The 19,238-nt window shown below is 42.7% G+C and overlaps 1 protein-coding gene across 6 annotated transcripts in view; it reads right to left on the bottom strand.

Moving 5' to 3' along the window:
* The window catches only part of SCAI (suppressor of cancer cell invasion), a 45,714-nt gene extending 26,491 nt beyond the window's left edge, over positions 1-19,223 (bottom strand). For 3 of the 6 annotated variants that reach the window (XR_012778174.1, XM_075519346.1, XM_075519347.1), the window contains exons 1-3: positions 19,068-19,223; positions 18,887-18,931; positions 3,355-3,486 (exon numbers count right to left, since the gene is read on the bottom strand). Coding sequence is in view for 5 of the 6 variants with exons in the window: in XM_075519346.1 (XP_075375461.1) it covers positions 3,355-3,486; positions 18,887-18,931; positions 19,068-19,120 (230 nt within the window). In the remaining variant the exon portion in view is untranslated. Of the gene's footprint in view, positions 1-3,354; positions 3,487-5,870; positions 5,953-18,886; positions 18,932-19,067 lie in introns of all 6 variants that reach the window. The other 3 variants (XM_075519349.1, XM_075519348.1, XM_075519350.1) reach the window with 3 other exon arrangements.
* Between the last annotated feature and the right edge of the window lie 15 nt (positions 19,224-19,238).

Below are 19,238 nucleotides of genomic sequence, written 5' to 3'. Positions count from 1 at the left end.
ATTCCAAACTGGACATGAAGACGCAAACTCAGATGTTCTAAAAGGATGGGTTTCTCACACTAGGCACAGAAGACTGGTTCCCTTGCCACACTGGAGTGGCTGGTGCATAAATTCCATAGACAGTCCAGAATTTACCCAATTCTTGCTGCATAGTCTCAGCAAAGACCAGCACTACTTATGTGCTCATAATTCATTTTCTGTCAGTAGTTCATTTCAGCCATGCTGTTGGCAGAAGCCAGGTTATACTGGCTGAAAACCAATTAAAGGTGCTGAGGTTTGTTTGGCCAGCACCACATGGAAGTTGTCACACAGGGACAACTTCCAGAGAGGTAAAGATGTTGAGAAAGTCCCAGAGACTCAGCAGTACACTTCAAAACCGAAGGTTACAATAACTGTAAGTTTAACATTCAGAGCTTTAAATACATTCACAGTTTTGACAGGTGATAAAAAAGACAATTTCCTTTTATGTTCATAGGCTTGTAGTAATTACAGGCTCCTATTCCCAGAACCTGAGCAGCAGTGGGGTAATGGCATTGTGGCATAGCTTCCCTGTCGCCTCTAATAACCCACAAAGACAGTAAGCACACCAGTAGCACTCACAGTAACTTGCCTCACTGACACAATCGGTGTGAAAAGCCAGTCCCCTCCCAGTACCAGACAGGGTACAGCCTGCAGCATTACCTGAAGCTAACAGGGTCCTGTTGTTTCTACATCAGCAGCAGCAATGTGGAACAAAACTAAGAGGTTCAACTTGCATCTTACTAGAAGTCTACAAAATAAATAGTTAAACACTATCACCTCTTTCTATGAAATGACAGCAGTCGTGATTCTTGCAGCCTGCACACTGAGCAACAAGACCGTATAATCTGGGAAACTATGATATATGTGGAAAGTCTTTTCATTGCTTAAACTCTCAAGCTTCTCTGTGATACTGAACATATTTAAGCACTTTTTAACATTAAAAATAAAGTAATAACTGATGACAGTACACCATGAAAAACTGCTTCCCAACATGCTGCCTCTTTCCAGCCTTTTTCCAAGAAAAAAGCAAGTGGGAATGGGGAAAGGAGAGAAGAGAGCAATTGGAACATACTTCATTAACAGCTGTTTCTAACTTACAGCTCAGGGTGTTCAAAAAGGCAGTACAGCCACTAGAAAGACAACCTCCCCTCTAAGTTACTCTAGCAGGCATGGCCACAAAAGGATGGTATCACTGGTAGTGTGAGCATGAAGTATACTTTTGAGCAGCAACCTTGGCAGATCATCGTATGTTTTCCTCAAATGCTGTATTTGGCATCTGTATTGGGAAGAGAGGAAGGAAATGCTACTGAAACAAAGACGTGGCAGGCTGAGCCCTTGCATTTTTGGCAGCAGCAACAGCTAAGCAGCTGCCAACACAGCTATAGGCTCAGTTCCCTGTAGCTGAAGTGCCCAGAGGAGGCTTCAGGAAGGAAACCATTGCTCTCCTCTCCCTCCCCCATCACTTCTTTTCCATGAAACATGGTAGGGACAAGAGAATGGCATAAAACACAGCAAAGGCCATCATCATCTTCAAAACAGAAGGTGGCAGGCATGCATCAAATGCATTTATTATGCTAGAGGGAAAAGCAAGCAACTGGACTAAGAATTAGGATACTTGCCAAGTCATTTCCAGGTGAACTACCCAGAAGAGAACAAGCACTAACAGAGGAGATACCTGAAAATTGTAATGCTGCTTTATCCAGTCATTATGCCCATAGGAATCACAGGTGAAATGGTGGTCACATTCAGTGCAAGAAGCAACTACGTTAATTGTGTCAAGTTACAGTAAGGACAGAGGCAGGCTCCCCTTCTGGTATGTTCTTATTTTCACACAGCAGAGCCAGCTGCTGAAGCCCATCTCTATTTTTATTGCCCAAATTCCATCTAGCTGGATACAAAGGTTTCTTTTTGGCAAAGTACCATGGATACACACGGAAACTATATCTCTCATCTGGAAATCTGATACAAGTACTAACTACCTCCATGCCCAAAGGAAAAGACAGAATGGCTGTAGGTGCTCTGCCATCTCTGTGATCTGAACTCGAGCATCCCACATCCAGACATGAACTGTATTAATTTGTACTCTTCAGTGACTCAGGCCAAAATTCAAGCAAGCTGTATCAGAAAGCCAACGTAATGGCATATATGGTCCTGGAAATCCTGGCCTGAAGACTGCAGTCCTTTTGCTTTAGACCCCATTTCATGGGGTGCTGAATGCAATCGCCAAGAACTCCTTGTCTCTACTGCCCATTTACCATTCAGATTTTGGAGCACAAACTGTTTGTTTTGGATTTGGTAATCAACTTCTAAGGCACATGAAAGGATTATCAATAGCGGGGTGTGGGGGGGCGAAGGAATTAAAAACATCTTTGCTAACCATCTGTGTTTGAATAACAGCAAGCTATATGGGCCCAAACATACAGTATTACTCAGAGACCAGTAAGACACTGAACTGCCAACAAGATATGAGCTAAAAGCCATGTTGCTTAAGAGACTCTACAGCAAAGCTTAGAAATAAAACAGCTCTTGAATACATAATCTTTAACTCAGCACATATTGACATAAACAGGATGCCTATGACATAAACAGGATGCCTATATCACTGTCCAAACATGAACTATTTTCCTTGAACTCCCCTTACTCTTATTTCCCTTCTTACTGGTGCTGACAAAACAGCTAGACTTTCTAGATGTTATTGCAGATGTTTTGTACATAAATACAGGTTTTACCTTTCTCCACAGTCCCAATTAAGCATTTGTTTCACCAGACACATACAGGCTATGGTTTGGATGTTTCTGTTTATCACTTCCTAAATTTCTTCCCAAAAAAATATTCCCTCCCCGCCTTTCCTCCTACCCAGGCCAATCCTTCTCATCCCTTTTTTTCTTTTGGTACAGAGACGGTGAGGTTTTGGACTTGCATACTGTTGACTGTATACAGCCACACCTAGTCCTTAATTGTGTACTTCATACACAACATTTCAGTACGAATTCTATGAATTTCACGGAATTTCCAACTTCTAGTTTACTGTTAACTGACTTGACCGAGACATTCAGCTCGCCTTTCTCACAGTTCCTTCCCTACTGTCTGAGAAGAAACGTGTGAACCTCTACTCCTACAGACATTCTTACATACATGGTCCAAAACTACCCGTACATACGTGCACATTGTTCTCTCCTAAACAAACTTACTGGGTTTGAGGTCAAAATGTTCATTTGACCTGAAGCTGACTTCAGGTCAACTGAACTCAGCATCACTCACATACTAGGTGTACACATACAAAGTGTATGTTCCAATACTTTTCTGAAGGAATACTGTCAAAAATGCACTAACCTTAAGCCATTGAATAGCTGTTTAGATTTATCCAATAAGTAGCAAAAGTCTGTCACTGTTTTCCTCTCTGCTTGAGGAATATCATCTTCAGCTCCTCCTGATGACATGATTTCTTTTAGGGCAAACTCAGTCCTATGAAGAAGAAAATAGCCATATTACTCAAAAATGGAGGGCTACTATGAACTCATCCAGATTAGATACGTGTACCGTTCCATGGGGATGGTAACAAAGAGCATGCAATTCTCCCACAGGTTACTATTCTCAAGACTCATTAAAAATAACAGCTGAGAATCAAAGCATGGGACTAATTATTGCACAATGCACTAGTTAACAGAGCAAAATTAAAAATAAAAGTGGTACAAGAGTCATAAAATAAAATAACTCTGAGGACTGTATTCACAAACACAAAACTGCCAACAAAAGGACTGTAACACAAACAGTACTTGGGTTTCATACTTGGACAAAGAAATCCTCTCTAAATTTGCCTTTCTGCAGAGGTGTTTATCCTGCAGCTGTATTTAGAGAGACTAGCCTCAGTTCTGTTTATTTTTCATTTTCTTCTGTAACTGCTGAAAACTGTAGCTCACTAGCTCCTATTGCTAAAACATAGTAATTTTAGACAGAATGCTAAAAAATATCCTGCTTCTTCTCTACTTCCTCATGACTGTTTAATTCCATGGCTTGCACTGCCCACAATTAGACCTGCAGATCTATTTTTACTGTTCATGAGCAAAATGTCATATTGTACAGTAATCACCTGAACAAAAAACTAAAATACAATACTAGGATTATCTACGTTGAGTAAGGAAGGGAATATGAAAGCCCATAAAGGCAGAGTGGCTTTTAAAATCTTACTTGAAACATACATAGGTATAAAGTTATCCTTTTGATCAGCCAAAGGTGAGCTACAGATTTCTCAGCAGCAGCAACAAAACCTGCTCCTCTGAAAATGGCTGCCAGGTCTTTGGCTCTTCTATGCTAAGAATTTTAGTGCAAAATAAACACACCTCTAACTGGGCAAATGCAGAGCTTTTACTTTCAGCAACTTCTCTACCAGTTCTGGTAAGCACTTTTGTTAAGCAACAAGTTTCCATTTGTGCAGAAGCTCAGTTTGGATGCTATTTGCATAAATAATTACCTACAAGTCCCAATTCAAGCCAAGAAGTGGCAAAGCTAACTCCTTACAGTCATTGGAAAGTATGCAGAAGTATCTTTCATCAATTATCAGGAAAAACCTTCATCATAACCAAACAGACTTTGGAAATACTTCCCTGAACAAACATTTCATGCCTATCAAATGCAGAAGAAATTGGCAGTTCCCCCCAGCTTTTGGGGATAAGTTAGCAAGCATATCCTGCCAACCAAGCAGTTTCATGATTTCCCAGTTTAGACAAGATGCAGCACACATTCACTTGTCTTTTATACACCCACCTGACAGTGCACTAGAGCACTGTGCAAGGACGTGGGGGCACTGCACAAACCGCTTGTTGAAGAGTTCCAGAAAAAGGTAGGAAGCATCTGCTTATTGTCAGGTAACTGCAATATGGGTGCCGGACAGTGTAAGAGAGTTCAAAACATACCAACCAGATGTCAAAAGCTGTTGGCATGAGCCTATCAAGCAGGACATGAATATTGTGAAGCACCAGCCTGTGTTTGAAATATCTAAACATTTACATTCACACAGCATGAAACAAACAACACTGAGTACTTAAAGCACCAACATATGAAATCGAAGTGAACAGTGAGAGCTAAAAAACAGATGTCAGAAGCAGCCAGGAGGTGACTCAGGAATTTCAGGAAGAGGGACAATACCCCAGGTCCTGTGTGCTCTGCAGCAAGGGTGACCTAAATCCTGCGGCGAGGCCCTTGGACTCTGCAGTGCTCCACCGTGGCAGACCAGGCACTCTAGAGCAGCTTCAGATACATTTTCAAAAATTGAGGAGCTTGCTTAAATTGCAAAGTATGTTTCATACAGTCTGTATATCATTCCTTTAATTTAACAGTAAAGTCAATTTTATTTTATGCTACCCTTAAGTTATACTATCCAACTACCCCAACTGCTGCTAACATCGGCCAACTGGATCTGTGCTAGCGCTGGCACAGGCAAGTAAAACCAACTGCAGTTCTCACATTGAGGGAGTCCGCTAGACCCACTGTGAAGAGGGCCATTTATGCAATCCATAAAAGACATGCTAGAAAATTCACTGCCTGTCGATCTGAAAGGTATCAGAAGGCAGGAAAAATAATTGTTGCAGAGAAAGGAGAAAAAAATCTCTTTCAGGTTATAGACAATTAAGGTGTATTTTGAAAGCCTACTCCAAGCCCAGCCAGTTCCTAAATACTAAGTGCAACACTAGTTTGTGGAAATTTAGGAGAACGGAGAGGAGAAGCGGGGGGAGAAGAAAGATTACCAAACTGAAAGTAAAACATTGGAGAATATTCTGTACGGTCAGCCTCCTGCTATGGCTATCGGTATGTGGCTTTGGAGCTATTACTGAAGCAGAGGGCTAAAGCACCTTTTCTGCTCATGGAAAGAAACTGCCGAAAGCAGAGGGAACAACCTGTTGTCTTCTTATCAGAGCCTGCTGGTGAAGCAACCTAGGAAACAAACCACATTTAAGCACATTCTGACATTCCACAGAGACCTGAAAAATTAGTATACCCTGGAGACACTCCACTAGGACATTCAGCTTTTCCTTTATTCGCAGGTTCAGAAATGAAAAAATGTATGTTACAATCAAGCCACACAGATGGTATTAAGGCAACCAGTAGCCTGAGTTTAGGCTAAAATGTGGTATTATATAGCCGGGGTGAGGAGTAAGAGGCAAAGACTCACATGCAGAAGCATACAAAAGGAGCACGCTTACTAGAATAGCCAGGGGTTTACTTTTTGAAAGAGAGGAAATTAAGTTAAGTCTCATTCACTCAACCTTATCTCCAGAAAAGAATCCCTACTGGTAAAACAGACTGTTCCACACAGCAGCCATGAAACTACAGCACCTGCAAAATTACATCTTCACTCTACAACTGAGTAAGCCGAAATCTTAAAAACCACACACACCAACATGTGTATACATACATCAAGACTTTAGCTTGCATTGCTTTAGAGATCAAAATATCAATAAATGCCTGATTAAGTTCCACTTTAAAGCAAAGCTGCCACAAGCACAAAAAGCAGAGACCTAAAAAAGAAAAAAAAAACCAACCAAAAAAACCGTGAAGCAACAGAAACACAAATATGAAAGGAAGGGACAGGAGAACAAAAAATTCATTAGAATACATAGATAGATGATTAGTTCAGGAGGAAGACAACAAAACCCTGTGTCCTCTAAAACAAGAATCTTACAAAAAGTTCCGGTTCATTTGAAAGAAGCAACTTGGGTTTTTATGTACAGGGGGCCTGCCTGCCAGGCAATGTCTTACTACAACAATAAAAGACTTCCAATACAACTGAATGTCACATGAACTGAGCAAAGACAATAAAAACTAGATTGTGTTGAAACTGTAACAGTTCCACTGCATATTATTACCCCTATATTTTATATTATTTAAGCCAATGATGACCATCACAAATGTGGGATGCTGTCAGTGTTCCAGGGAAGGTTATCATCCTGGCACAACTAGCAGCGTGAAGATGGTGAGAAACAGGACAGGCCAAAACAAAAACCAGCTAGCATCAGTATTTGACATTGTAAAGCACTATTGTGAACATGACCAAAAGAGGTTTAAAACAAAGAGGTGTACTTGTATCATTAAGGTACTGCAGCTCAAACTTCGTGTGTGTGGCGACTAAGGAGGCCAGGTGGAAGAAGAGGGGAAATCTTTTTGTTGCAAATGGCAAAATTTTCACAGACCTTCTGCAAAAACTTCTAAGTTTGTTCATTATTTTAATTTCCATTAAAACCAATACTCAGCAATAGGATATTGATACAAAAAGATTGAATACAGCTAATAGTAGTAAACAAAAAAACCCCTCACTACAATAGTTGCTGCTGTGAAAACATCCCTACCATTCAGCATTCCAAATCTGCCTTCTACCTGGTTCTAATCTGGATTGCCACATGTATTTCCTATGATATAAAAGAAAGACGTGCATGTTAGACCTGGAATAAAACACTCAATGCATACTTTCATCAGCATGCTTTGAATTACACATTTATGCTTATTCTAAAAAGGGCTTTGAACAGAACTTTCTACGAGAAACTCGAAAAACTCTGCCCTGTATCATGGTCTGTAAAAATTATATCTGCCAGCTTTTCAGACATGCATGCTCAGCCTACCTTCATTGTTTGTCAAACATTTTGATGGTATTCCTCTCACTCAACCTTAAGCACCTAAACAGTAAGACAGACAGAAAAATTAATCTCATTTTCTACTGATGCTTTTAGAGGGAGTGAGGTGACCAGAAGACACTTGATCTAAGACATCAGAATGAATGCAGAAGACTCCGGGTGCTTATGAAAAGCTATTTCATTAGTACGTAATAAATTAAACACAGAAGCCTCAATGTGCCCTTCTTTGTTTCTGGGTTATTTAATAATAAAACAGCTAAATCACAGTTAAAAGTAGAATGAAATGAAACCTTAGTTACCCACACAATTATGAAACTATCTCTTTTCTTAATGACCTGAAGTTGCAAGCACAATTGCCTGTGGGATAGAACAGACACAACAGACGTAACACTTCTGGGAGGACAGGACGAGTATGCTCCAAATAATCAACTTTGGACAGTGACAATGGATGAGATCAAGTTTCACTCTCTTGCAGGGTGATTAAAGGCATGTTCTGGCTCTGCCACATACTGCACTCAGAAAACAGGAGTACTTCTGAACTATCCATTGTATTCACATGTGTACACGGTATAGTGGAAAGTCCTACTGAAAATCCTTGAACGTTACGCTTTAAAAGCACGAGTCCTGCTCAGAATGGACTGGTTTCTTACTCACTACATGTCAAAATGATCTTCATGATGATTACAAAATAACACCATACAGAAAATACATTATAAAAATACTGAGATTGAATCACATCATGGGCGAACAGAGTCTTCCTTCTAGGAAAAAATAATCAGGAAAAGAAATAAGGGGTTCAACCAAGAAAGAAATAAAAGCAGTGAAGAATTAAGCACAGTAGTAATAAGCATGACAATTTCCCTCTGCGAGATATCTTTAGAAAAGCTGCCAGAAGGTAATTCTTCTACAGATCTCAAATTCAAAGAAGCATTTTGGTTACAGACATGAGACAGGCGCTGCTGCAATTTAAACCCTGGTTTCACTCAGCCACAGCACATGCCTGAATATGAAGGAAAGATGGAAGGGAAGATGGAAAGAAAAAGGAGAACAGGAGCTGTTAAATGATAGGTGAAGCTGGCTTTTCCAGCTGACAGAGAAGGAAAATAAAATTAGTTAACTCATGCAATGGTTTGGGCTTATCATGCTCCGGAGGGGGTGGTATTTGGTGCTGTACAAAGAAAGTACTATCACGAGCACCTCGGGAAAGGAGGAAGTCTTCCCTGCACTAGAGACTGTGTTGTAATGCAGCAGCATTACAGACAGGAGAAGGAATTATTATTAGAAACAGCAAGTGGGCACAGCAAAGGGAGGAATATAGCTACTGACATCGCCCTTTCCTCAGGGACTGCTGAGCTCCAAATGAAAAATATAAATAAAATGCAACCAGTAGTACATCCACAATGTGGACCTCTCCTTCTCTTGGATACTAGAAGTAACCCCGCAGACCTGTGCTCCTCTTCTGCAAACAGACAGTTCTCCCATTTTGACAGCCCAGCTATACCAGAAATATCACCTACTTAATTTGTTGTTCTTGTGTTTGATGCTTTTTGCTTTCTTTCATGCAAAAGAAACTGTTGGGCTGTTTTTCATGACAATTTTTTTTCTTTTTTCTCAAGTAGCACATGTTAAAAAAATGACCTCGAGAGTCTGCAAAAGGAGACACTGAAACATTGGTTTAAAAGACTGTTAAAATAAAGTCAGAAAATGGTGACTTCCAGCAGAAATTATTATTCTCTCAAAGATTTTGCCAACTCCTCAGGCCATACAAGGCAGAAAAATTGTGCTAGCCAAGCACCGTGCTTCGCGTGCCAGGTTCTTTCCAACACACTCTCAGAACACACAATTCCAGGTTTGCTTAGTACAATACATTAACAGATTTTACAAATTCATCCCATTGCAGCACCCAGGGTAGGAGAACTTACAGGCATCCCAGAGGATGGCAAGACTACGCAAAGCAATTGGAGCTGAAAGGCAGGAGGAGAAGGGGTATGGGAAACAGATGAAAGTTTCATGATGCTAGCCAGTATTTTTAAAGTTATACGTCACTTACATCACACACGTTTCCACTTCCCTGTGGTTTGCCGTCTTTTGGCTAAGGTTTTCCAGGCTCAGCTGGAAGGGAAAAAGAGTGCTGAAGTCAACGGTATGCACTCCGTACTGGCCCTATACTGGGACTCAGGCCTGTAAAGCAAGGCACGCTTTGTGAACGGTCAAAGAATACTCTGGTTCAAGGAAATCAAGCTGACAATGAAAGTCAAGCATAGATATGTTAAATAACTGTATTACATGCACAGCTCCTTAGCCAGATTTATTACTTAGCCAGGATCACTGTAACCTGCCATTCAGCTGCCTGGTAGAAGAGGGTGGTCATAACTTCACACCTGACACTTACAAGCAAATAAAACCTCACTCCACAGAAAATTTAGCGATGCTATAACTGTATGGTATACTGTACAGACAGAAGTTAGGAGTGTATAAACTCTGTTGAGTAAGGACAGGTAGAATCAGGGGCAGTTTCCTGGAGCTGCATAGCCGAGTTGGCTGGACACGGCAGCTTGACCTCTTGACAGAGCTTTTGTACAACTGATCTGTCTTTTTTTAAGCCATGTCTTCTGCTCAGTTGTGCAATCTGAGTGTCACCTGGACAGCCTCATCACATGAGTATTTAGAGGATAAAAGCTGTGAGTACCTATTAGCAGTGCTTTATCTACTTCACCTAAACGGTCAATTGAAAGAACAACTCTCTTCTCAGTAGAGCATCAGCATTAGACTTAAAACTCTCATCTTGTACTACTAGAGGCAAACAAACTCAGTACAAAGACTTTAGCAGCACATTTGTTCTGTCTGGTATTTTACCAAGGAAATCAGTGTCTGTAGTACTGAACACAAGCAGCACAGAGTACAGATACTTCACATACATGATATACAACCTGTCTTTCTTACTTCAAAACCAGAAGAATTTAGTCTTAAATTTTTAGACATTTATACTTTAAACTCTCACTTTCAGAAAAAATAGTATAATTTCATAAGTATAAGCATGAGCGCATCTTTCAGAAGCAACTCTGCCAAAAATCAGAACACGTCGCTCATTGCGTCATTTAACAGGTGACTTCATGCACCTTACAAATACTGGTCTCCACAGTGTTCCAGCCTCCCAAAGATAAAGTTCAGATGTTAAACATTCACACTATGCACAGGAACAAATTTATTACAATGCAGAGAACTGATCAATGTGACCCAGTGAAGCTTCTTGGCTAAAATTAGAACAAGAATCTGTGTTTTACTTCAGGCTCCAGCCATTCTGATTACCGAGCCTTCAGCTCCGTCCCTTAAACAACCTGTACGCAACCTTCTGAACAGGACAGCAGATGCAAATCTAACAGGACAATCCAGGATGGTTAACGTTGGGGATGGGGACAGGAGAGAGAGGAAGAGCATTCTCTTTTTTTGGAAGAAATGCTCTTGTTTTTTTCATCCACCTAGCTGAAGACAAGCTGCAAACCAAGCAGTGAACTAGGGTGGGTTGACTATATTGATTAACCTTCTTTAATCTTCTAATCAGAACTTTCTGAGACAGATGTAATACAGAACAGTAAACTGCCATATCGACTACAAGTCCTAAACTCTTGCTGATCTGGAGTTTCATTGCTTGCATCAAATACAATTGGCTTGGGGTTTACAGCTGAGGCTCTGATTAATATTAAAATTCTGGAGTTGAGCAGGAAGTATGTGCTCAGACAAGTGAACTAATGATAGGGGTAAGTGATGGCTGCATCCTGATTCACAGCTTCATGGATAGTTTTACCATTTTAATCAGGAAATCACAGCACAGATATATAAACTCTGCTCTTCAAATGCTTCCCACTCCTTAGTTAGAGATGCAAGCGGTAACCAAAAAGCAAAAGCAAACACACTTTCTACATCTATCTTGTTGATACAGGAATTTCCCCAACTAAGACCTTATTAGAACTGCTCTCCACAGAAACCAATGGTGGAAAATGTGTTCCAATCTATCAGGATTTTAAAGGTCTCAAACCTTAAGTCAAGGGGACCCCATCTTTTTTCACTTTTCATCCTGACACACCTCCCACAGCATCATTGCCAAAAGGGGACGTGATATAAAGCCAGATGCCCAGTTGGTATCTATTTCTTATCCACAAATTAATAGCACAGTTAAAACTAAGCTCTTGATCATTCATACCCAAAGCCTGGTACTATCACGTCTCAAATCTCTACCAAGAAACATCTGATCCTGCTTTCGTCAAGCAAGATGTCTACCTTTGCTCTCTATTTGCCCCTCCTTTTCTTCTACAGGCTGGCATACTTGCCTCTCATGTTTTCTTTCAAAGCTATACTGCACGTTTTGGGAAAACCATCTGTGCGTTTCCACGTAATCTGCTCAGAGTGCTAGTCCTGACAGAGCCTCAGACAACACAAAATTAATGAGAACCCAAATTCATTCCTCTTGCCAGAATACCCAATTCTCCATTGAGAGCGATTGTCCCAAAGTTCCTGAGACACCACTCAGTTCTATTCAAGAAACACCGAAATAAATAAATAACACCCACCCCCCCACCCCCATACACACAGGCGTGCACGAACCGAAAGCTTCACAGACTGCTGGAGTCTGTACCTCAGAGGGAACAGCAAGGAGCAGGTATATACCAGACCATTTCTTTATAAAATATGGGGGGGGGGGGGGGGGGAGGATTTCTTTATTATTCCAAGGTTTTTAGTAAAAGTTGGAACCAAACACAGACATTTCTCATCCCCAACCACTATTCACCTCAGGGCACGTCTGCACTGCAGTGGCTGCAGCTCTTCCAGACGTACCAAGCTCCTTTTACGGTAGCTCGCTCGGACGCTGCAGGAGGCATCTGCAAGCAGGCTAAGAGACCACTCCTGGACTCCTGGCAGGGTTTGTAGCCCAGGAGGACAGCAATGCCCAGGTCTAGCTTAAAGAAGAACTAGATTGTTTCTGTACCAGCTATGCTCACTGCTGTATAAACATGCACACAGAATACACAAGGAAAAGCACTTGGGCAGAGCCCAGGCTTTGGAGACATTTTTTTGTTTGAACACCACAATAAAAAACAACTTACAATGTAACTTAAGAAAGAGAAACACGGAGCTGTTTTATTTAGCTGATAATGCTGGTCAAATTGCGTTCTCTCTGTCTGGATGTTTGCTTATTTCAAAAGAGCACTAAGGAGAAATGCAGCATGAACTAGGAGGGTGAAAAACTTCTATTTTGTAAACAAATTAACAGTGTGGCTGACTGAAAATCACCTCCAAATGCAACTAGTTCTACTCCAACTGGGAATTTGCCAAGAAAGTATTTTTCCTACTAAAATATACCAATTTTACAGCTAACTTGCAGAAGTAGTACTATCTCTAAAGATGAAGCAAGAGGGAAGACATTTTAAAAAAAAATAATAAAAACATAGAAAAACCAACAGAGCCTGTGACAGTAGCCCACACATTTGTGCACGAACAGTCATCCTCACTTTTAAGAGGGAGGAAGCCTGGTGCCACATCAACCTGTATGTGCCCTGTGGATCCTTCCCTACCCATCACAATAACCCCAGCTCTCCCACCCAGCAAAGGGAACTGCTTCAGCTGTCCCAGAGCTCCACACACATGCTGACTGGCTGGCCAGACACCTCCTACAAAATATAACAATTCTCTCCTGCCTGTTCCTCCCTTTAATAGATGCACTAAACACGTCCCTCTCCTTCAGCTTCAAGTTTTGTGAACATTACTGGCTAGATAATCCTCAGGACCTTTCTCCCTACAGCAGCACTGGTTACATCGGACAAGTGATTTAAAAGCTGCTTGGAGAAGAAAAAAAGAGGAAGCCTGACTGTGCATTTGCATAAACTTTGCTTCCTCAAAAGGGGAAAGGAGAGAGAAGGGGATATATCAGAAAACAAGATAAAAACACGCACACACAATTCTCTGGATGCACACTGCTTATAGCAAGTGGAAGTGACAGATAGCAGGCATGCAGAGTTATACAAGAATTTTATTTTATTACTGCAAACTAAGTTTAGTACTGTCACATGAATGTGTAGTTCATTCCTCAGCGTATTGGAACACCAGAAGATTTGCAAACACTGTCGCATATTAAGACCCCAGAGTTAACATGAGCTGCCACCTCTGCATTACCTTTGACATCTCAGCAGGAACAGTCTCAAGACTTCCTGTAGGGAAACAGCCAACACCACAAATTTGACTCCATTCTGAGTCAAATGAGTTTGAATATCCAGCATGTAGTGTCAGTCCTATTACTTTAGCTTCAAATAAGTGCTTAGTCTATAGAATCAGACTTTTCATTCAGTTTACAAGTCTTTAAAAATCCTTTTATTGCTTAAAGCACACCTGTCTGTATCCAGAACTGCAGCTTTGGCATCTTTTCTCCCAGAACAAGGCAGAGCTGCTCATTAACATCATACCATGGAAACAGTGCTGTCCCTTCCTGCCTTCTAGGCTGAGATCATCTAAGCCACACCTTACCAGCAGTCTCTTCTAAATTCACTATGGGCGGGCTCACTTTAAATACAAGAGACATGATATCACCATGGGATGCACGTGGCCTTTTTCAATTACCTTCGTAACACAAAACTTTTGCCTCTCCTCTTTATGTTTCTGCCACTGGCAATTTGTTCCACCTTTGTTCATTCTGCGCCCTCTGTGATCCCTCTTTCACTGCAGTTCATGACCTTTCGTGTATAGGATGAACAAAGGGCAAAGGCTAAAAACGTCATCACAGTTGGGCCTCTGCTCTTCTATGGCCTTAACTAGTTTGCTGCTAAAAATGAGCTCAAGCTCCAAGTCAGACCGAGGCAGAGCTTCTGGGTCATCAGAGTCCAGGAATCCCCAGAAGATGGTTCAGAAGCAACGTGGAAGAGGATGCAAGTGTTTCCTTTCATCCAAATTCAATCATGAGTGGTGCCTGCATACCACCTACATGGTACTTAGTAGTCATTTGCATTGTATGAAAGAGCTATAGAAAAAAAGAACATCAGGCTAGCCTACTCTTGGCAGGGGTGGGAGGGGAAGAAGGGAGATAGAAAAACACCATCAGCTGCAGCGGGCTGAGCTGTGTGTATTTACATTTCACAAGCTAAACTATTTAGCGGTTTATTTACACACAATGTTCTTGGAGCAGCTAAAATGCCAGTTGTGTTTTATCTTGATTTTGTGGCAATGCACACAAGCCACAAAATCATAGGAAGAGTCTGCAAATGAGATACGAACCTCGTGCATCTGGAAAAGGACATAAGCCACTGTGAGAAGGGAGAAAGATTTTGGAAGCACAGGCACAACAAGGGCTGAAATGAATCAGTTATGACAAGACACCAAAATACAACCCAGGGACTCGAAAGCAATGACCAAGTCACAATACAACAGTCTATGCTGCGGGGATCGCACATCCCAGTATAACTCTCATAGCCAAGTCAACCTACAGCAAGGCAAACCGGGCCCTCAGGTCTCTCTGGGCTGCCCCTCCATGTTAGAGTGAGGAGGGAATTGCAGTCAGCTCCATTTTATGCACATTCAATGGCAAGATGCCAACACAACTGTTGACCGAGCCAAATCTGGGCCCCCTTGAACTAAGCCATCACCTAAAGCAGGGCGGAAAAGCACATGCCTCTCACATCTAGAGCGGCCAAGTTCCTGAAAAGCATCCGAGTTACAAGATAATTTTTTTTTCTTTCTTTACTCAGAAAACGACTGATCTTTTAACTCTTTGATGTACTCTCATTAATTCAAAACTGAACGGTTGCTATACAATGTACCTTGATGTTAATGTGATGGAGAGACTTCTTTCTAGCAAGTCAAATTATTTACTAGATGGCCCAAATGGCAGTTGAGGCCAGCGTCCGATCTGGAGGGTAGTTATCATCGCACTCTGCATCTTGTTAGCATTCTCAGCCAAGGTGTCAATGGCTGCTTTCCAACTGGAACCTTACTCTGACAAAAGAGAATGCAGTACAAGCTAGGGAAAGCTTTTTGATCAGTTCAGTTCCCTTCTTCCCTCCCAACCGGTGTTTGGCGGTAAGCTGCCAGCAAGCTCGGAAATTGCATGGAGAGCGTCATCACTCTGGGAATTCACCCTCCTGAGGAGGAACTGCTCGCGGACCGTTCCTCTGCCACACAGCAGAGAAATCCCTCTGCTGACTTCTGCTTTAATTATATTTAAAAAATTCAGCTCCTAGTCTGTGTTCTATTATAATAATAGCAATAATTAAAAATACTTCAAACAACGAGTCCTCTAAACCTGCTGTTCCATCCAGGCTTTTTGGCATTGCACACTTCCTTTCTTGACTGACATCCTCAGGGAACCAGATTGATGGTTATTCTATTCTATTCCTGTTGCAGGACCGTACTGCGCTCTCTCAGCGCATGTAAACTGCTAGGTAATATTTGTGTTGGCAACTAACTTACATACTTTATAGAAAGAGACCTCTATTTGACCCTCCATGCAGCTCCCACACACAATTTGGTCCACTCCTTTAAACTGCTTCCTTCTGCTGCAACACATACCCCGTTCCATACCTCTGTTTCTAGCCTGTTTAAAAACTACATATCCAGAACAGAGCTTATTAAAGAGAGCAACTCGGCTACAAAAGCAAAGCCTGTAGAATGTCCTTATGCAAGAATACCAAAAAAAATTATTATAAAACTTGCATGTGCAAGTCCTGGTTTTCCTTCTACAAAGATTGCTCCAATTAAACATTTCTGTGAAAAAAGCTATGAAAAGTTCTGTGAAAAAAAGACATCAACACACAGATTTCTGTGATAAGGCTCTGATAGCTGTATCATGCTTTGGGGAGGTTGGGGGGGGGGGGTGTTGGGTTTTTTGGTTTAAAATACAGTTAAATTTTAGCTAGTTATGCAGTAACATCACCTCAGAATAGACTTTCACACCAGAACTCTTCCTTCCTTGCCCAAAGCACACCATGCAGAATAAAAGATAAGCCAACAAAGTAACGTGTCCAGATGACCAAATGAATTCCCATTATCCATTTATACCATGGCAGTTTATCAACAAGTCCATTTAAAGCCAACAGAGCTAAACCAGAATAAAAGCGATGCAAAAAGGGGCAAAATCTGACTGGCACACGCCAGGGCGAGCACAGCTGCAGTGCGAGCAGAGGACTGTGCAGTCGCATCATGTGACGGGAGCGGCGCTGGCAGCAGAGAAGGGAGAGCTACAGCCCCCGTCCTCCCACCTTCATAAATCTGTGCCTTCAGTGCAACATTACGGACAACACCATTTAATTTCAATGCAGAACTGACTCAGGTTATAAGCTTCTCAAGGTTTTGAATTGTTATTCTCCATTTTTATTACCTCTCTCCACCAAATAAAACAATAACACAGAAATGAATAACAATACAGGCAAGCTATGTATTCCTCCCACTGCTAAGCACTTTCAGCATTTTATCACTTGTAGATCTAGTTTCTCAACAGAGCACGGTGAACACAGAACACGGTGCTGTTGTCTGTATCATTCTTATACACAGGGCTTGGCTCAACTAGTCCTCTTTGTGATAAAATCTTCCAATGTATGTAAGGGACATGGATTGCCAATTGAATTTTGATGCTGTATTGTACCTATATTTCAAGATAAAATAATGATCACAATCTCCTTTGTAGCACAGCAAAATATTTCTTCTCTCCATATAGTTTCTGTGAATGGTTTTTATACTTTCTGTAGCAAAGAACCTGGCTATCACATTTGTGTATGCTATCTGTATTATTTTGGCAGCCCAGAATGATTGGAGAATTATGCTCTTTGCTCCTCATTAAGCAACTCATTGTTTCTTTCATTTAACATAAACTGTGATCCAGTTTATCAAAACATCTTAACAGAGACCGACTTGACTGATTTGGAAACAAAGCATCTTTTTCTCCAAGAACATGACCTACAATCAGGTGTCATGCTTCTTAATCGCTCCCTCAACAGTCTGAGCAAGGGAAGTTACAACCGTTACGCAGCAGGGTTCACACAAGGCGAGAAGATGCACCGGGCAGTAACCGCATCTGCTAACTTCCCCAGCAAGAGCCATACCAGGAGGATGTTCTGTGATTGCCGAAGGCTGCTACCAACACTGCGGTTCTGTTGCTTGCAGGAATGGTGGGAGAGCACACGCATGCTGGGAGACTCACTTATACTAGCATTTTAGTCATCATATGGTCCAACAGTGCTGCTTTGCATTAGCTTAGACAAGATGCTGAGAATTATGGATTGCATTTGGAGAGCTCTTGCAAAAACTAGGCATTTTTTATATTGCGGGATCCATTTTGCCAGTTGGAGGACTCGAATTGCTTAGCCGAGACACAGCTTAAGCAAGCAAGCTTGGATCCTGGTTATTAAATTACTGAAGTGCAACTCAGACTTTGACAAAAACAGGTCCTATTCTGTGGTGGGAGATTAGACCCAGACTCTGAAAACCTGCAGTCTTGATCCTGAATGTTTCCTCTGGGGCAGCCTTTGGTTATTGACATTTTTATAGCCAGTAACAGGCAAGAAATCTGGGGGGATGACACAACATAACAATCATCTAGCTTCTGTCCCTAAGGGCATTTCACATCACCTATTGTCCAAAGCATTCCTCAGTACAAAACAAGAATTTAGTGAAGAGGGAGTTGCCGAGATAAAAGTTACAATCAGAACAAATCCAGACGATTCCGTCTAACTTGCAGTTTGGATATCCAGCACTGCACAGACAGCTCTTGTAAAATCCAGCAATATTTCAGACGAAAGGATTCATTTGCTGATGCAGAAATGCAGCTACCTGTCAAAGGCATGCGAAACACCTACAGCCTCCCCAGCTGGGAGGCGGGGTGGGCGAGAGGGAAGATAACAGAAAGAATGGAGAAGTTTAATAGAGGGGGCCGTCTTCGTAATTATTGCAGTTATGCTGCGAACCAAGGCCTAAGCAGAAAACGTGTCACATCGTATTTCTCTTCTCCGTTAACGGCAAAGACAGCAGTGAGCACGGCTCCATGCACCCAGGCACAGGGCCTCGGCAGCCTCCACCGCCATCGCTGCCACTCAGCCCCGGCACAGGGCACAGACCCCCCGGCGAAGCTGCTACTCGTTTCAGACGGCGCTTAACGCCGCCGCGGAGCCTGCCCCGCCGCCGGGAGAAGCCCGCCGGGAGGGGATGCTCCGCACAGCCCCGGCCGCCCCCGCCCGCACCTGCCGCGCCGCCCGCTCCCGCCTTACCTGGGCTTCCGCTTGCGGCAGGGCTTCTCCGCTGGGCCTGGAGCTCTGTGGGGGCGAGACAGCGGTGAGGGGCGCGCCGCCGCCGGGCCTGCCCCGAGGCGCCCGCAGCCGCCGCCGCTCCCGCCCGCCCGCGCCACCGCCCCGCCCGCGCCCGCCCGCGCCGCCGCTCCGCCCCCCGCACCTGGAGGCCGGGCCGGTGCGGGGCAGGCGCTGCCGGGCGGCTCCTCTCACCATCCGCGCCGCCTCCGCCAGCTCCCGAGCAAAGCCGCCAGCGCCGCCGCGGCGAGGGCTCCGGCTGCGCGGAGCGCGGCTGCCGCCTCACGCTAGTCTGGGCCGGCCTCGCCCCGCCCCC

The sequence above is a fragment of the Mycteria americana genome, chromosome 17, assembly GCF_035582795.1.
Source record: "Mycteria americana isolate JAX WOST 10 ecotype Jacksonville Zoo and Gardens chromosome 17, USCA_MyAme_1.0, whole genome shotgun sequence".
Taxonomy (NCBI): Eukaryota; Metazoa; Chordata; class Aves; order Ciconiiformes; family Ciconiidae; genus Mycteria; species Mycteria americana.
This window is presented reverse-complemented; position numbering and strand designations above follow the sequence as displayed.